This window comes from Mustela nigripes, chromosome 3 (assembly GCF_022355385.1).
Source record: "Mustela nigripes isolate SB6536 chromosome 3, MUSNIG.SB6536, whole genome shotgun sequence".
Taxonomy (NCBI): domain Eukaryota; kingdom Metazoa; phylum Chordata; class Mammalia; order Carnivora; family Mustelidae; genus Mustela; species Mustela nigripes.
The window spans coordinates 178,648,709-178,667,731 of NC_081559.1; the positions used below are offsets into that span (position 1 = coordinate 178,648,709).

Consider the following 19,023-nt stretch of genomic DNA (forward strand, 5'->3'; position numbering starts at 1 on the left):
ACTGTCGGCTCTGTCTCTGTAGCCGGCTTTCCCGTTCCAATACCCGCAAGCTCTGCGACACTCAGACACCCCCGATCCTTCTGTGACCCTGCGGGACCTGAGGCCACGCTGACCCCGCGTGGGCTTCGCCCCGGTTTAGCCTCTGGAGCGATGTCCCTCAGCGGAACAGACTTTTAAAAGTCCTGATTTTGTGCGCGGTTGCTCCGCCGCTTGCCGGGAGCCGGCCCCTCCCCCCGGGGTCTATCTTCCCGTCGCTTTGGATTCACTTCTCCGCCGGTCCTACCTTTCAGAAAGTGGTTGTTTTTCTGTTTCCAGAATTGCTGTTCTTCTTCTCTTCGATCTGCCGATGGATTTTCAGGTGTTTGCAATCTTTAGATAAGCTATCTAGCTGATCTCCGGCTAGCTGAAGCAGTCTCAGCTTGCTACTTCTCCGCCATCTTGACTCCTCCCCCGAGATTTAAAGAGTATTAAAACAGCAACTCTATTATTCTGAAAATAAGCCAGAGCATTAACTTAATCTGTTGCCCAGAAATAGTCAAAGAGGAATCAGATTATACTTCAGATTTTTAAATCTTTTGCCATATCATCTAGCAGGCTAGGAAAAAACTGAACTTGTGAGGAAAGTCGGCCACTCATTCAGCCCTCCAACAATTACTAGGAAGTTAAGAGGTTTTCAAGTAGATGTTTTGCTGTTTCCTCATTGGCAGGGAAAAGGCTATTGCTGTCGTGGAGCCTGTGATTTTAATGGTCTTTCTCTTGTTTAGATACTGCTTGGATGACCGAAAAGCTTTAGAAAGAGATGGGGGATTTTCTGAACTTCAGTCTCGTCTTATCCGTTATGAAACCCAAACCACCTGCACCAGAGAGAGTTTTCCGGTATCCACTGTGTTGAGCCCTCTTCCATCCCCTGCCGTCTTGTCAGAGCCTGGAAGTGTCCCTGATGGAGAAGCGTTACAAAGCGAGCGCCGAGCTGAAGTTTCTCGATTGAAAAGGAGATCAAAAGATCAGAATTGCTTTTATCCACAAAAAAGGTGAACTATTAAGTGCATTAAAAATAGTCTCATGACGGGAGCACCTGGGTGGCTCAGTGGGTTAAAGCCTCTGCCTTCAGTTCGGGTCATGATCCCAGGGTCCTGGGATCGAGCCCTGCGTCGGGCTTTCTGCTCAGCAGAGAGCCTGCTTCCCCCTTTCTTTCTGCCTGCCTCTCTGTCTACTTAAAAAAAAAAGGTCACATGACAGAAAGTATGTTAGTGTCCACCCTTTTTTTCAAATTAGTCTTTCCTGTTTTTAAGTAGCTTTCTGCATAGATCTTAGATCAATTCCTTCATATCAGGAATTTTGGGTTTTTTTTTTTTTGCGCACTTATCATTATGCTTGTAAGTTCTAAAAAAAAAATGATTTGGGAAAAAAACACAATTTCTTGCTTTCTGTTCTAATATATAATCCATTTGCATGATGGATCGTCAGGTTGTTAAGCCCTGGAACACTAGAGATCTGGTCCAATAGATTCAGTAGCAGAGCTGCCCTACTGAAGAGGGTCTTTCTTTTTTTAAAAAAATATTTTATTTATTTGACACAGAGAGATCACAAGTAGACAGAGAGGCAGGCAGAGAGAGAGACAAACAGGCTCCCCGCTGAGCGGAGAGCCCGATGCGGGACTCGATCCCAGGACCCTGAGATCATGACCTGAGCCAAAGGCAGCGGCTTAACCCACTGAGCCACCCAGGCACCCCTGAAGAGGGTCTTTCTTGCTAGCTCTTCTCTTCCTGGCTTCTTGCACTGCTTTCTGCCTGCCCAGGCCCCTGAAACATTGTTTTTGTAAAATAGAGCTTTAAACACTGCATAATATTATATGAAACTTTTCCTGGTCCTTTTTTTGCTACCTAATAAGTAAAATGTCCATATACTGGAACAGAAGTTTTCATAAACACTCTCATTCCCATTGAATTTATATATCTTTAGAACCTTGGTCAAAGTTAGGTCTTTAGCATCTAAAGCATCTTAAATTTTTACTGTATGTAAATCCTTCAAAAAGTATAAGATATTATTAGAATGAGACTTTTAAATCTTTTTTTACCATTTGAAAATATGAGAGTATTTTTTTAATATTCTATTATATTCCATTATAATAATTCTACTATATTCTCTTATAATAATAGAACTATTTCCCTAATATGGAATAACTAAATTATTTTTATGGGGACTTCACAAATTCATGGTACTTTTTAAATGTGATAAAGCTAAAAAGCAAATCCATTAACATTTCCAATCCTGTAATTTATAACAGTAACTTCCTTATTTGTGACTTGTGACTAATAAAAAGACATGTGTTCTAGAAAAGAAAGTACACTGTGGCCTGTGGTTTAGCAGAATTGAAGGATGTTGGACCCTATCTTGTGAAAGGAAATTCAAACATTTTAGAAAGAGCCAATTTTATAGTTTTATTTGTATTTAATACTTACTTATTTTGTCCACGTAATTGCATAGGTACAATAAGTATAGGCTAAGGTGTTTTTGTCAAAATTATCTTCATAGAAAAGTATTAGTACTTAACAGATGATTATTAAATTTTCACATTTCACCACCTAGAATGCCAGAGCTGATTTATGTGAGAAGTTATAAGGCAACGGTGACACTGCTTGTTGCTTTTCCTATTGGCTGAAATTCTAGTTATTCTTTGCTTTGTATGTTTTAGTCACTCATTTGAAGAACAGAGCAACTTTATAGTATGATGTCACATTACTTCTTTAAAGCAGTAGTAGCAAGAAATTTTGCTTGCTTTTCTTGGGTTTATGTTTCAGTGAACATACTTGTCATGTTTAGGACAGAAAAATGGATCTCATTGTTGATTCACTTAATCTGTGTTTTTGATGTATTTCTCCACAATAGACTTGTGAAGTCTGAAAGTTCAGATTCTCTTCTTTCTCAAACAAGTGGCAATACTCATCATCATCATCGTGTGGTGACATCCAGAAAACCCCGAGCAGAGCCATCATTACCTGTGACTTGTCCATCAGTTCCAGTTCTAAGCTGTGAAACTCCAAAAGTCACTACAAAGGCCAGGTCAGGTCAAAAAAGTGTGCATGGACCAAAAACATCAAGACAAATGAAGGAATCAAGATCACAGAAGCACACACGGGTAAAGATTTATTTCCTGTTTCTTAGTTCTACATGGGAAGAAATTCCTTTATTTGGTTCACTTAAAATATATGTCTAAAATCTTATGAGTGAAATGAAATGGTATGTGTAATGTACTTTAAAACAACCCTGAATAAGAAGGACAATGGATGAGTGGGCAGAGGTATAAATGAAACCAAATTAGCCACAAATTGATCCTCATTGAAACTGGTTGATCTACCAAGATAGAGATTTGTTATAAAATGTTCTCTCTACTTCTCAGTGTTTGAAATTTTCCATAATAAAAAATAAATACACCCCCATATTTATCCCTAATACATGTAGCTTTTACACCCAGATTTTGATTCAGAACTCATGATTTGAATTCCTCTTCAGATACTGCCATCATTTCTTTCTAATAGATATCTGGTGACATGTATGACCATGTAAATGTTCCAGATTTCTTTTTTTTTTTTCCTAGTTGTTTTGTCCTAGTGAACTTGTCTTTCACATAGTTACATGATGATGTAATTCACACAACTGAACTCTAAAGATGAAATAATAGGTTTGTACCTTTTCCAAGAAATATTAGTCATATGTTATGTTCTATCCAAGATACTGAAAGAGGTGGTTACAGAAACCCTGAAGAAACACAGCATTACTGAGGCCCATGGATGTTTCTCTGCATGCAGCCAACGTCTCTTTGAGATCTCCAAGTTCTATCTGAAGGTATGGTGTCTTCTCTACTAACAGTAAAATTGAAGTCATGTTCTGACGTTCCTCGTTGACATAAAGTCATTTTTAGTGAGTTATTTGTCTTCATATGAAGAAAACTATATTTAAAATGTATCCTCAGTATTTCCCTAACAAGTCTTTGACTTAAGTTGATAATAAGGTTTAAAACATGTTTTTTTTTCTTTTTTTAAGATTTTTTAAATTTATTCATTTGAGAGAGAGTGTGAGCACAAGCAGGGGCAGAGACAGAAGCAGGCTCCCCACTGAGCTTGGAGCCCTACGTGAGGGTCTGTTCCAGGACCCTGAGATCATGACCTGAGCCAAAGGCAGATGTCCAACCATCTGAGCCATCCAGGTGCCCCTCAAAACATGTTTAATTAGTAGTTTTAATATATAGTAAAAAGGCAACTGGAATGGGTATCAGAATACCTCATTTCTAATTTTGAGTCCATTATCGCCTAGTTGTAACACACTGGACAGATCAGCGACTCAGATGACGCTTCTGTACAACTTAGATGATGTTAGGTTATGTCCAGTGAAGAGTTTTTGACTCAAATCGCAGTTTTGTGTGGGTTCTTAAAACTGCAGATTGACCACATGCATTCAATTCACCTTCTTTTTAAAATCTCTCAAGAAAGATGGTATTAAAGTGCAAAAACAAAGAAAAGAAGAGAGAAAAAAATGTTTAGCCCCTTGTGGATTGGACAAGACAAAGCACACACAAGTGTGGTATCTCAGAGTTAAGGAAGTTAGAACCTAAGTGCCTGTGCCGTGGAGCGCCAGTGAGACTCGAACCTCTTCAAGGGACAGTCTCTGAGGTGCTTAGGATTTGAAGATACCGGGTATCCTGGAAAGCAGGGGTGTGTCAGGTGGATGATAGGGGAATTGAATAAACTCTACAAAGTGAGCCCTCAGCTTCCTCCACAAGCCCTCCCACGGAGGTCACTACGAGGTACACTGCACGTTCGTCTCTTCCCCCACCTCTGTGACGCTGCCGGAAAGAGCCTCTGGAGAAGAAGGAAGTAAAGGTCCCAAGGGAAAAGCCGACGGCCGCCTTAGCACCCTGCCTCGTGAAGCCACCAGACAGAGCTTCCACTAAGATTCAGGTCTCATTTTTGTGTATGATTGGACTGCCAAGGATTAGCAGACTTTTGAGACTTTTTCAAAAAAAGAGATACCAGAACATAAAGGAATGAAGGGAACTCTTAAGGGGCAGAATGCTATAAAAGACTTTAAAAAACTATAATTTTCTCAGAAAGAGAAAATATAATGTAATTGGATCCATAAGCTAGAACAGGATGCTGTTTCCAGAATCTCTGTAGAAGATGGAGGCTCTTTGAAATTAAAAATACAATAAAATCAATCCTACAGAGAGGCTGAATAGTTGAGATTAAGAAAGTTTCCAGAAATTAGAATCATATGACAAAAACATGAAACATAGGATCAGAAAATGGCAGGACTAATCCAGAAGATCCACTATGCTACTAATAGAAGTTTTAAAAATAGAGAATAAAAGAGAGCCAACTATCAAAAATCTAACCAAGTTTTCCAGAACCGAAGAACACAGGAGCCATGGTGGCACACAGCTTGTCCAGCCCAGTGAATGGCAGTTCTACAACAAGCCGCCTCATTGTGGGATTCCATACCTCTTGCAATAGAGAGAACACTTCTTAAAAGCTTCGCAGAAGGGAATTTTGCATATGAAGAACTGAGACTCAGAATGGCCATGGATTTCTCCACATTGAGTAATGTCATATGCTAGAAGACAGTAGAAAAGTACCTTCCAGTCTGAGGGAAATGAGGTGACCTACTTTGTTATACCTGGTCACAAATTCAATCAGATATGAGGATTCTGAGATAGTTCAGATGGGGAAGGTCTAAAAAAAGCAGTCATTCGTACATCCTCAGAAGCATGGGCAAGAGAACGAAGTTCTGCAGAACAGGGATGGAGTCCAGAAAGAACTAACCCAGGGAGCAGTCAGACCAGATCAGAGCAGGCTGTGGGAGAAGGATCACCAGAGGGAAAAATCAGAATAATAATGAAAAATCAGATTTTTTGAAAAACTGAACCAAGAGGTTAGCCAGTGTATTTGAGTATTTGAAACAACTTTGCTATTTGTACATTTAATCAGGCGATTGTAGCATTTGGCAGGGGGACCCAGAATTACATACATGTCAAATGAAGCAAATATTATTTAAATAGAGATTAAACAAACATTAGATCATTAGAATTAATCGAATCATTAGATCATTAGATTAAACATAAGATAATTAGAATACCATCACTTAGCTCAGGACTGAGCTGTATGTACGTAGGTTTAATCATGCAGACATGGACTATTTAGTGATCGAAACTTGTGTAACAGTTACTGAGAAGGAGAGCGAGGTGGCGGGATTCAGAGACCGGAATCCATTACCTTTGTAACTGCTAACCACGATCATCATCTAAAATTGCGAAATCCAAAAGCAGCAGCATAAGCGTATTATTTAGAAACATGCAGGTGTACATAAGGGAAGCAGCTGAAAAACTGAAAGCAGCTTTCTCCCCTCTGGGAAGCCTAACTTAGAGGGAGAGCCAGAGGACTGCTTTTTTTAAATACAATTAGATTTTTTTAATTTACTTTGTAATCTAATTTGATACAATCATATTTTCTAAAAGTCAGAGGTTTCAGTTTCCTTTCCTATGTGACTCCCTCTTTGTTGTGGAGTAAAATAACCAAAAAGAAGAGAGAAAAGATATTTTATCTGAAAAGTAGGTATAAATGCTGTATATTCATTTCCTGAGTACCAAAGCATTTGTGGACATTTATAATCGAGGATGGGGCTTCGATTTGGTTAGTGCTTCTGGGAATAGGAGGTTAGAATCACAGAAATGTGGGGGCACCTGGGTGGCTCAGTTGGCTCAGCATCTGCCTTTGTTTCAGGTGATGGAGATCCTGGGGTCCTGAGATCTCCTCTCCCTCTGCCTCTGCCACCCATGCTCTGCCCACCCCAACTTGTGCTCTCTCTCTCAAATAAATAAATTAATTTAAAAAAAACAAAGGAATGACAGAAATTTATGTATGTGTGTTTTATTGTTAGAGAATCTTGATATTTGGGGATAAAGCTAAATTATAATAATACTTCAATTTTTTTGTAGTATTTCCTGAGTCACACTGATACTTGTAGAATGATTTAGGATAATCTCAAGTTTATTTAATAATGACTTATTCCCTGTAATTTAATGTACAACTTGTGAAATACTTTATTTTGTTATTTTTAGGATCTTAAGACTTCAAGGGGTCTATTTGAAGAAATGAAGAAAGCAGCAAACAACAATGCTGTGCAGGTAAATAACTGATCCCTAAGAAACTCCATTCAATTAAATTGCTGTTTTATTTCAGGACAGCTACGATGCCGTCACATATGCTGTGTGAGAACTCTCTTTTACATACTTAATAATAGGCTAATGCAAACAGAGCATTTAGGAGTTCTTAACAGACAGCTCAGTTAACAAAAGGGTTTCTTTTTTTTTTTTTTAAGATTTTGACAGACAGAAATCACAAGTAGGCAGAGAGTCAGGCAGAGAGAGAGGGGGAAGCAGACTCCCCGCTGAGCAGAGAGCCCGATGCGGGGCTTGATCCCAGGACCCTGAAATCATGACCTGAGCCAAAGGCAGAGGCTTTAACCCACTGAGCCACCCAGGCGCCCCAACAAAAGGGTTTCTAAAGGTGATGTTAAGAAAGAAAAACTGTTAAATAATCCAAAGTGCTGGAAAAATTAATCCAATATCCATAGTTGTTTTCAAAGTTTGGTTTAATTTCTTTCTGGTGACCCTTGGGAAACAACCGGAAAAAAAGGTGAGAAAACAGCGCAGAATCTTCATTGTGTCGGGTGAGGGCGGTTATGGTACTCTACAGTAGGAATCCAGCTTCAGTTTTATTTTCTTCAGTTAGAAAATAAAATGTGTTTTTTAAGATAAATTGTGTTTTGAGATTTTGACATGTGACTTTGTTTAAAATTTTCTACCACAATTTAAAAGTTTTAACTGTATCTTTTTCTGTCCCTTGTGTTTTCAGTAGAAGTAAACAATTATCTTATTTTTTCTCCTTCTAGGTGATTGAGTGGGTATTGGAAAAGACAAGCAAGAAATAACACAGAATCTTTCACTTTGGACACTTATAAATTGGACAGAGCTATTGCTACTTCGTTAGTTTGAAAATTATAAAAATATTTTAAACTTTATTCAGAGAATAGATATTGCATCTCTAAAGAATTTCATAAATATCCAATATTTATATAGTTTTGAGGATGCTCAGTTAATGTGTTCTTTAATTGTATACTTATTTTATAGTTTCACCATATTTTAATTTTTAAAGTTAATATTTTTATATATGTGTTTAAAATTTTACTCTTTGTTATTTAATAATTTCCAATAAATTGAAAATGGTATTTCTTTTCTTCTTGGTAAATGTCTTTGTTTTTAGGCTTATTGAAATTACTGAATTTCAAGTGAGATATTGCCAGTGGCTTTTCTTATGTGACCCAACAGCATACTTAATTGGACGATTCCTGGTTTAGAAAATATTGGTAAAAAAAATTCACACAGGTAGCCATCTTCCCTTACCCCCGCCCCAGAGCCACTGCTCTTGGAGCTATCAATGTTTATTTGGGATTAAAAACAAAGAAAGGGAAGAAATTGTGAAAATAAGATATAGTGAGAATGACTAAGTAGAGATTACCAGAAAATAAGACCTTTTCCCATGGTACAAAATCAGGGAAATGCAGAAAATACAAAACAGAGTAAAAAACAAATTCCAACATTGCCTCACTGTCTTATGTAACCACTGTTAATATATTTTTTAAAGATTTTATTCCTTTATTTGAGAGAGAGAGAGAGAGCAAGCATGAACTGGGGGGGGGAGGGTCAGAGGGAGAAGCTGACCCCCTGCTAAGCAGGGAGCCAGGGTCCTGGACCCCAGGACCCTGAGATCATGACCTGAGCCACCCAGGCACCCCACCACTGTTGCTATTTTAAATATATATATATAATTATTTTTTAAATATTTTTAAAATGGGGGTCATCCATATGTGTGTATGTGTGCTCATACACATATGTGTATTAATTTATAGGTTGCTTTTCACTTAAAAATGAACCATGAATTTTATATCATGTATCATTTTAATTACTGCATAATACCAGGGAACCACAATTTGTTTAACCAGTCCCCTTTATTGGACATACAGGCTCACTTTTTCCGTATTATAAATAAAACTCTAATGAATTTTCTAATATATCACCAATTATTCCTTAGTATAACTTTTTAGGAGTGGAATCTGTGGCTCTTAGATTGATGGTAATATTTCCAAATTGCCTGTCTGAGAAATTAGTTTGGACACCGACCAGCAGAGTCCCTGTTTCCTTTTTCTGAGGACGGAAAATAGTGCTGATGAGCATTTTATTTAAAATATATAAAGAACCTTTACTGTTTTACATTATCTAAGTTTTTGTTTTTGTTTTTTTTAAATAGGCAAGGAGTAGAAAAAACATTTCACAAAAGAAGATATAGGAATGGCAATAAACACATGAAATGATGTGCAGTATCATCAGCCATCAGGGGAAGGCAAATTAAAACCATAATGAGATGTCACTAAACACCCACTAGAATGGATCCAATTTTAAAACTGATGATACCATGTCTTGGTGACTATGTGGAACATTTGGAAATCTCATGTATTGCTGGTGGGAAAGGAAAATGCTATAATCATTTTGAAAATATTTGACTTTCTTATAAAATTCAACTTAACACTCAGCCATCCCCTATTTACCCAAGGCAAATCATTACTAAATACTCACACCAGCTTAATTTTTTAAAAATTTTGTTATTTAATTTTTAAATTTGTTATTTAAATTCAATTTAGTTAACATACCCTGTATTGGGGCACCTGGGTGGCTCAGTGGGTTGAGCCTCTGCCTTCGCCTCAGGTCATGATCCCAAGGTCCTGGGATTGAGCCCCACATCGGGCTCTCTGCTCACCAGGGAGCCTGCTTCCTCCCCCGCCCCTGGCCTGCCCCTCTGCCTACTTGCAATCTCTCTCTGTCAAATAAATAAATAAGATCTAAAAAAAAATACCCTGTATTATTAGTTTCAGGGGTAGAATTTAGTAATTCATGAGTTGCATATAACTAACACCAGTGCTCATTACATCAAGTGCCCTCCTTAATGCCCATCACCCAGTTACCCCATCCCTCCTCTCCTCCCCTCTAGCAACCCTCAGTAAAACAAACACTTATAGTTAAGAGTCTCTTATGGTTTGCCTCCCTTTGATTTTTATCTCATTTTATTTTTCCTTCCCTTTCGCTTTGTTCATCTGTTTTGTTTCTTCCACATATGAATGAAATGATGCCATTTTTTTTCCTCTGACTGACTTATTTCCCTTAGCATAGTACCCTCTAGTTCTATCCAAGTCCTTGCAAATGGCAAGATTTCATTCTTTTTGATGGCTGATTAATACTCCATTGTAGAGGTAATACATCTTTTTTTATCCATTCATCTGTCAATGGACATCTAGGCTCTTCCCATATTTTGGCTATTGTGGACATTACTGCTATAAACTTTGGGGTGCGTGTACCACTTTAAATCACTATGTCTGTATCCTTTGGATATATATTTAGTGCAACTGCTGGATCATAGGGTAGCTCTATTTTTAGCTTTTTGAGGGACCTCCATATTGTTTTCCACAGTGGCTGCACCAGTTTGCATTCCCACCAACAGTGTAAGAAGATTCCACTTTCTCTGCATCCTCGCCAAGACTTGTTTTCTGACATCTTAATTTAAGCCATTCTGACCAGTGTGAGGTGGTATCTCACTGTGGTTTTGATTTGTATTTCCCTGATGTCAAGTGATGTTGAGCATGTTTTCATGTTTCTATTGGCCATTTGTATGTTTTCTTTGGAGAAATGTCTGTTCATGTTTTTTGCCCATTTCTGGATTGGATTGTTTGTTTTTTGGGTGCTGAGTTTGGTAAGTTCTTTACAGATTTTGGACACTAGCCCTCTATCTGATAAGTCATTTGCAAATATCTTCTCTCATTCTATAGATTCCCTTTTAGTATTGTCAACTGTTTCCTTTGCTGTGCAAAAGCTTTTTATCCTGATGAAGTCCCGATAGTCATTTTTGTTTTTGTTCTGCTTGCCTTTGGAGATGTGTCTAGCAAGAAGTTGTTGCAGCTGGGGTTAAACACGTTGCTGCCTGCATTCTTCTCTAGGATTTTGATGGATTCCTGTCTAAGATTTAGGACTTTCATCCATTTTGAGTTTACTTTTCTGTATGATGTAAGAAAATCATCCAGTTTCATTCTTCTGAATGTGGCTGTCCAATTTTTCCAACACCATTTGTGGAAGACACTGTCTTTTTTCCATTGGATATTCTTTCTTGCTTTGTTGAAGATTAGTTGACCATAGAGTTGAGATCAGTTTCTGGGTTTTCTTGTCTGTTCCACCGATCTGTGTTTCTGTTTTTGTGCCAGTACCATACTGTCTTGATGATTACAGCTTTGTAATAGAGCTCAAAGTTCAGAACTGCGATGCTTCCAACTTTAGTTTTCTTTTTCAACCGTACTTTGCCTATTCTCTTCTGGTTCCGTACAAATTTTATAATTGTTTGTTCCAGCTCTGTGAAAAATGTTGGTGTTATTTTGATAGGTATTGCATTGAATGTGTAGATTGCATTTTTGTCTTTTATCTCTTATTATAGTCTTTGGTTTAAAATCTAGTTTGTCACATATAAGGATGGCTATTCCAGCTTTCTTTTGATGTCCATTAGCATGGTAACTTGTTCTCCACCCCCTCACTTTTAATCTGTAGATGTAAGTCTAAAATTAGTCCAGCAGCATATTGATGGGTTTTGTTATTTTATCCAGTCTGATACACTGTGCCTTTTGTTTGCAGCATTTAGTCCATTTACACTCAGAGTAAGTATTGATAGGTACAAATTTAGTGCCATTGAATTACCTATAAAGTCACTGTTCCTTTAGAATGTCCTTGTTCCTTTCTTATCTTTGTTACTTTGGGACTCACTCTCCACTCAAAGGATTTTAATATTTCTTGCAGGGCTGGTTTAGTGTTCACAAATTCCTTTAGTTTTTCTTTGTCCTAAAAACTCTTCACTCTCCTTCTGTTCTGAATGACAGCCTTCCTGGATAAAGTATTCTTGGTTTACCCTGAGCACACTGAATATATCGTGCCAGTCCTTTCCAGCCTGCCAGGTCTCTGTGGACAGGTCTGCTGCCAGCCTTATGTGTCTACCCTTGTAGGTTAAGGACCTCTTTTCCCAAGCTGTTTTCAGGATTTTGTTTTTATATTTGAAATTTGCAAGATTCTCTATTATATGTCAAGATGTTTACCTATCTTGATTGATTTTAAGGAGGGGTTCTCTGTGCCTCCTGACTTGAATACCTGTTTCCTTCCTCAAATTAGGGAAGTTCTGAGTTATAATTTGTTCAAGTAAACCTTCTGCCCCTTTCTCTTGCTCCTTGTCTTTTGGGACCCCTACTATATGGATATTATATCACTTTCTGGAATTGCTGTGTTCTTTCAGTCTCCCTTAATGATCTAATAGTTTTCTTTCTCTCTTGAAGTTCCTTATTTTCCATCATTTTATCTTCTGTATCACTGCTTTGCTCTTCTGCTTCATTCATCCTCATTTTATTATAACCTTTACTTGGGATTGCATGTCAATAATAGCATTTTTAATTCAGGTCTGACTAGAATTTAGTTCTTTTATTTCTATAATAAAGGGTTGTCTAGTGTCTCCTCTGCTTTTTTAAGCCCAGCTAGTATCTTCATAATCATTGTTTTAAATTCTAGTTCTGACATCTAACTTATATCCATGTTGATTAAATCCCTGGCAGTGAGTCCTACCTTCTGTTCTTTCTTTTGGGGTGAGTTTCTGTGTCTTGTCATCACATCCAGAAAAGAAAAAAAAGAAAGAGAAAAGGCACAAATAACAACAATGACAGCAGAAAAAAATGAAATAAAACAGAAGAAACAAAACAAAAACTACACCCTGGGTGTATTTTTATCTGCTTGTGAAAAGAAACTAGATCTTAAATTAATAAAGGAAGAGAAACATATGTATAGTATATATTTAATAAATTAATAAAAAGTATTAATACTATAGTATATAGTTCTATAATAACAATAATTTATATATAATAAAATAAAAATAACATAAAAGTAATACAATGAAGGGGGACAAAAATAAAAATATCTGTATACAACATAAAATTTAAAATTAAAAAGTAATAAAAATGAATTGAAAAAAAGTACTGAAAAAACAATACTGAAAGACTAAAGAATAAAAGCACAAAAAATGCTATCTAGTGTTTTCCCCAGGAGCCGAAGCTTTGCAGCCCTCTATGATCATAAACTTGCTGAGAGCCAGCTGTCCTGGCTGGTTTTCTGAAGGAGGGGCTGTTGGTGGACTTGCCCAATTGCAAATGCACCCAAAGCCGGTGTGTAGGGAAGCGGGGATCAGTGTAATAGGCTCCCGTTTCCACTAGGTGGCGCTGTTTTGTTCCCCGAAGCCTTTCCGCACTGATGGGCGGGATGAATATGGCACCCCCACCCCACTCATTTAACCCCAGGACTGAAAGTTCATGCTCCCCACTCTTCAGTGAGCCCTGACAGAAAAGCAATCACTCTTGTCTCCCCAGTTTCTGTCAGGACTCTGTGTCCACCCAGCCTGTAACAGTTTTGCCACTGAGTTTCAAAACCGCAGAGTTTGTGGACTCCTCTGGCGCGCACCTGTGCTGTTCCTCCTCTGAGGATGGGGGTGACGGTCCGCTGCGCTTCTGCCTCCTGCTGGGCGCCCGCCAGGACAGCGGGCGCCGGACTGTGGAGCCCCTCATTCTGCACAGAGCAGAATGCCGGCACCTCGATTCACTCTTCTCAGCCGGCCTCCCTGCTCCTGTGCGTGGAAACGGCCACACTCAGGCACCCCCACTCTTCTCGTCCTCAGACAACGCCGCCCACCTGGGCTTCCGTCCCGCTTCGTCATCCGAGCACCTTTAAGGCCGGGACATCCCCCTGCAGCAGGCTTCCAGAAGGTCCGACTTCGTGCTCTGCTGCTTGTAATACTTCCCGTGGCCTCCTTGAGCAGGTTGCCTCCCCTCCACCGTATCCTCGGCTCTGTCACATCAGATTCCAGTCCCCACACCTCCTACCCTCCAAAAGGTAGTTCCTTTTCTCCTGGGAGCATCGCAGCATTTCTTTTCTCAGATCTCCCATGGATTCCGCACGTGTTCTGGATGATTCGAGAACTACCCGGCTATATCGGAGGCCCCAGACGGACTTGAGCTTTTCTCCTCCCCCACCATGTTGGCTTCTCCTCCCTGGCTTAATTCATTGTTTCTTTTTAATTCTTATTAAGTTCAGTTAGCCAACACACAGTACATCATCACTTGGGCAAACCGGGCATGGGTTGGCCAAACAGCCCAAAGGCATGTCAATAAGGGAACGGATAAACAAATCATAAAATGTGTATATAATGAAATACCACTTACCAGTACAATAAGACAAACTAAAATCATCAGCCACATGGATGACTCACAATACACTGAGAAGAAAATGACAGATATGTGAAATTCTAGAAAAGAGAAATACAGGGTCCAAATAGTTTCCTGGGGCCAGAGGTTGGGGTGACTGGAAACTGGCACCAGGAAACTTGGTGGTGGTGTAGATGTTCTATAACATGCGTGGGATGGTGGCTACACTGCCTACACACAATTTTTCTTTTTTAAATATTGAGTACTTTTATTATTGTGCTGCATTTTTAAATTCTTTTTTAATTTGACTACATATGCATTTATCAAAACTCACCAAACCGCATACTTGCAATTGGTGCATGCTGTGTAACACGGCTACTAGAGCGTTCTCTGATACTTAGTAAAATCACCCTGCCTTATTTCCTTTTAAAATACCATTGTCCTCGGGACGCCTGGGTGGCTCAGTTGGTTAAGCAGCTGCCTTCGGCTCAGGTCATGATCCCAGCGTCCTGGGATCGAGTCCCACATCGGGCTCCTTGCTTGGCAGGGAGCCTGCCTCTCCCTCTGCCTCTACCTGCCATTCTGTCTGCCTGTGCTCGCTCTCTTTCCCTCTCTCTGACAAATAAATAAAATCTTTAAAAAAAATAAAAAATAAAAAAATAAAATAAAATAAAATACCATTGTCGTATCAAAGTCATAGTCCCAGATGATTAGTAGTAGATCCAATCTACTTGATGAAACTTGCGTATTCTCTGTCAGGTTGAACTGTATGAAACTGCTGATCCCCAACCAATTTTGCTCTCGAAAGAGTCATCAAATGCAGTTTCCAAAGCACTGCGCACTCACTACAGCTCTGTTGGCTGTGTGAGGCCTGTGAGCCTGAGGAGATGACTGGGTGGTGAAGGGCGGGAGGTGAAGGCTGTGGAGAGAGACAAGGGAGACCAGATAGATCCTCGCCAAGAAAACACAGTAACTCCATCCGTGTTTTGGAGATTTTGTTGAGCTCAAGTTACATCCCCAAAGCGAACTGGTTGTTTTGACTTGGAAAACTCTGTTGGTCTTGTCAACTGATCGGAGAAATCGGTTCCTAAACTTTGAGTTGCCTTCCCGGCATGATCTCCACATTGCCTACCTCAGGGCCTGAATTCCCAAGTAAAAAGTGGTTCAAGAGACTTCAAATAAACGTGAAGATAAGCACAAAGGAGAGACCTAACAGGTCCAGAGATGTAGGTCAGCTTTTGACCGTGCAAGATTTTTTAGCCGGGGAGCTTTGGGCAGATCGCACTTCGTGCAAGCTGAGCTCCCAGCAGAGCGGGCTGGCCTGGGGGGCAGCTGCGCAAACTTGGGGGCTCTGCTTCCCACGAGGAGCCCCGCCTGCCAGGCAGTTGCTCTGCCTTTACACAGGGCGAGCATCACAGGGACCTTCCAAGGGAAACGCAAAAGAGGGCAGAGACGGGGCTTCGACAGCAGCTGTGCTGGGGCATTATTTCCTGGGGCTGGGAACGATGCTGAAAGCTCTCACTCCTTAAGATGAGAAGTTCAGAAGGAGGGAAAGGAGGAGCCACTGGGCCCTTCCGGCTGAGCTGCATTCTGCAGAGATGGTACGTTTGGCAACACTGTTGCCTGCTGGAGCTGGAAAATATGTTGCATCTAATGAACTCCTGGATTCTTCTGGTTATTTCTAGACAGAATGTTAAAAAAAAAAAAAAAAGTGTCAGTGGACCCTTTGTTCATTCAGCTGAATGTGGTATGATGCAGGAAAAGAGAGATGAGCCGGAGAAGGAACTGTGCAGCTTTCCAGCATTTAGAGGAAATCCTGAGGGATGAGGGCATTACGGATCTGAAAATAAAATGGTTTTCCACGTCCAGCATCTTTGATAGCGAAAGTCTCTCAAAGGAAAAAGATCGAATTTAAGGTGTGCTTATATAATCCTTGATTAAGACCTTAGAAATATTTATAGCTAGTAATTTCAAAGCAGACCCTTCTTAAAAGCAGAAGGGCTTTTAAGAATCTCGGTGGGGGGCACCTGGGTGGCTCCGTGGGTTAAGCCTCTACCTTCGGCTCAGGTCATGATCTCAGGGTCCTGGGATTGAGCCTCACATCGGGCTCTGTGCCTAGCAGGGAGCCTGCTTCCTCCTCTCTCTCTGCCTGCCTCCCTGCCAACTTGTGATCTCTGTCAAATAAATAAAATCTTAAAAAAAAAAAAAAAAAAAGCCCACAGCCATCATGAAACTCACCCTGTAGAGTGGATAACTTGGTGGGTTTGGTACACTCACAAAGTCGTGTGGCCATTACGGCTATTTCCAGAACATTTTCATCCCCCAAACAGGCCATATCTACTGGCCGTCATTCCCTATTCTCTCTCCTCCCAGACCCCAGCAGACACTGATCTACTTTATATATCTCCAGATTTGCCTCTCCCGGACATGTCATGTGCACTGACTCCTACAAATTATGGCCTTGTGTGTCTGGTTTCTTTCTCTCAGCGTGAGGTTTTCAAGGTTCCTCCGTGTTGTAGCCTGTGGCAGGCCCCGTCCTGTTTCAGAGCTGAATCGTTCAAGGTGTGAATCAGCCACGTTTTGCTGATCACCAACTCGCAGACATCTGGGCCGCTTGCACTTTTCGGCGATTACAAATAAGGCAGCTATGGACTCTGTGAACAAGTGTTTTGCAAGGACATACATTTTGCATTATCTTGGGTAGGTGCCGAGTAGAACTGCTCAACTGTACCATAACTCCACGTTTAACCTTTTTGTTTTCATGGTTTTTTCAAAGCAGCTATGGTACCATCTGGCCTTCCACCGGCCATGAACGTGTTAGGGTTCCAAATTCCCAGCATCCCTTCTAGTACTTGTAATTATTTGTCTTTCTGACATGACATGAAGTGGGAGGAGGGATCTCACTGTGGTTTCGATTTACATTTTCAGATAACTACTAACGCTGAGCATCTCTTCACGTGCGGGTTGGTCCGTTTACGTATCTTCTTTGGAGAACTGTCCACGCAATTCCTTTGACCATTTTTAGTTGGATTATTTGTCTTTTTGTTGTTCAAATGTCAGAGGTCTTTACATATTCTGGATTCAAGGCTCTTCTCAGATATATGACGTATAGACATTTTTCTCCCATTCTGTGGGTTATCTTTACACCTTATAGTTTTTCTCTCATATATTTAGCTGTGATCCATTTTGAGTGGATCTTCGTGTAAGGTACGATTAGGTGCTCACGCTGGTTGTGGAATGTCCAATTCCAGGTCCCCAAGAAGTGAAGGGGAAAAGGGAGAAGAGGTGGGGAAGGCGGCCAGCAGAGCAGGTGACACATGACTCCTGGGCCACGGCTTGCCCTGTAACCGGCTCAAAGAACACAGCCCGTCGAGCCCTGGCGGGCGTGTTCTCAGTCACAGGGAGTGTCTAAGGGCACACAGTGTATGCAGAAACCATATCTTGGGGGCAGTACACAGAAGGACAAAGAGCATTCTTTTCCCACTTGGCTCCTTCCTGTTTTGAGCTCCTGTTGGGCCCCCCAAAGCTTGAAATCCTGTACAGTGCCAGACTGCTCAGGTCATTCGTGGCCGCCCAGGACACAGTTCTTAGGGCCTAGGGTGTGTGGCTTTTCACCCAAGTCTGGAATTGATGGCAAAACCCAGAGATGCGAGGATGCATCTCCTCCGCTGGCTGCCTGGTGGCGGTAGCCAGCGGACACGGGGCTCGGAGGGGCAGCATTTCCGAGCAAGCGGCCGGTCGGGTCTCAGCGGCACAAGCCCTCGGGGCAAGCAAAGCCGGCTGTGGTGGGGCCTCAGGCTGGGCCAGCAGCGGAGCGTCTCGGACGCCAGACAGTGGCCTGGAGGGAATCTGCTATGCCCAGCAGTAAGCCTCCGTGCGCTCGGGATTGTTTAAAATCGATATTCCCTAACTGTAAGGTAAAGAAGTTTAGGAAAGGAAAGTCATAATCATAAAATACGATGCACTTCAATATGGAGATGCTGGGGCACAACCACACTGAAAGGTAAAATAACTCAGACGCCGTGTCTCTGAGGTGCGTGTACACGGAGTCCGGTGTTCCGTGTCGATGACTCGAGCACCGCGTACACACTGGACCTAGGTGACTCGTTCTGATAAAATGTTTGATAAAACGCCCTGAACGAACCAAAATCACAGTCTTCCTTCCATATACGTGCTAGGTCCATACCTAGAAAATTCAGAATGTATTGTGTCGGTCAAAACACGTTTTCCTGTGTAAGGTGTAGTCAGGGTCTAGGCTCAGATAAATCATGGGTTTCACCTACCCGAACAACTCACAGGACAAAACAGTTTGTGGGAAACGGTCCCCCAGGATGCGGGGACTGTCCTCCTGTTGCAGGACATCTACTGGCAGTGGCTCCTGTTCAGTGAAGGCCAAGTGTCTCCCCCGCCCCCCATCATTGTGAAGACAGCACGAGCACAGATTCCCAAAACGTCCCGGCAGGTGCCGTTCTTCTGGAGAATCACCTTTTAAACAACACATGGACTCCATATCCGTATCCATACGTCTGTGTTTTTATCTGTATTTTGCAGAAGTTGCCCTTAGGAACGTTGTCACAGTAGCACTTAAGAGATGGGTCCTTGTCACGCTGCAGAATCTAGTGCATCTAAGCGCTGGGATTTGTT

General features: G+C 40.9%; 1 protein-coding gene across 4 annotated transcripts in view; it reads left to right on the forward strand.

The window, feature by feature from the left end:
* Positions 1-8,277, forward strand: part of MTBP (MDM2 binding protein) — an 83,799-nt gene extending 75,522 nt beyond the window's left edge. For all 4 annotated transcript variants that reach the window (XM_059392957.1, XM_059392961.1, XM_059392959.1 and 1 more), the window contains 5 exons: positions 765-1,031; positions 2,890-3,139; positions 3,733-3,846; positions 7,115-7,180; positions 7,948-8,277. In XM_059392957.1, coding sequence (XP_059248940.1) covers positions 765-1,031; positions 2,890-3,139; positions 3,733-3,846; positions 7,115-7,180; positions 7,948-7,986 — 736 coding nt within the window. In that variant the 3' untranslated portion in view covers positions 7,987-8,277. The remainder of the gene's footprint in view (positions 1-764; positions 1,032-2,889; positions 3,140-3,732; positions 3,847-7,114; positions 7,181-7,947) is intronic.
* Positions 8,278-19,023: the final 10,746 nt, after the last annotated feature.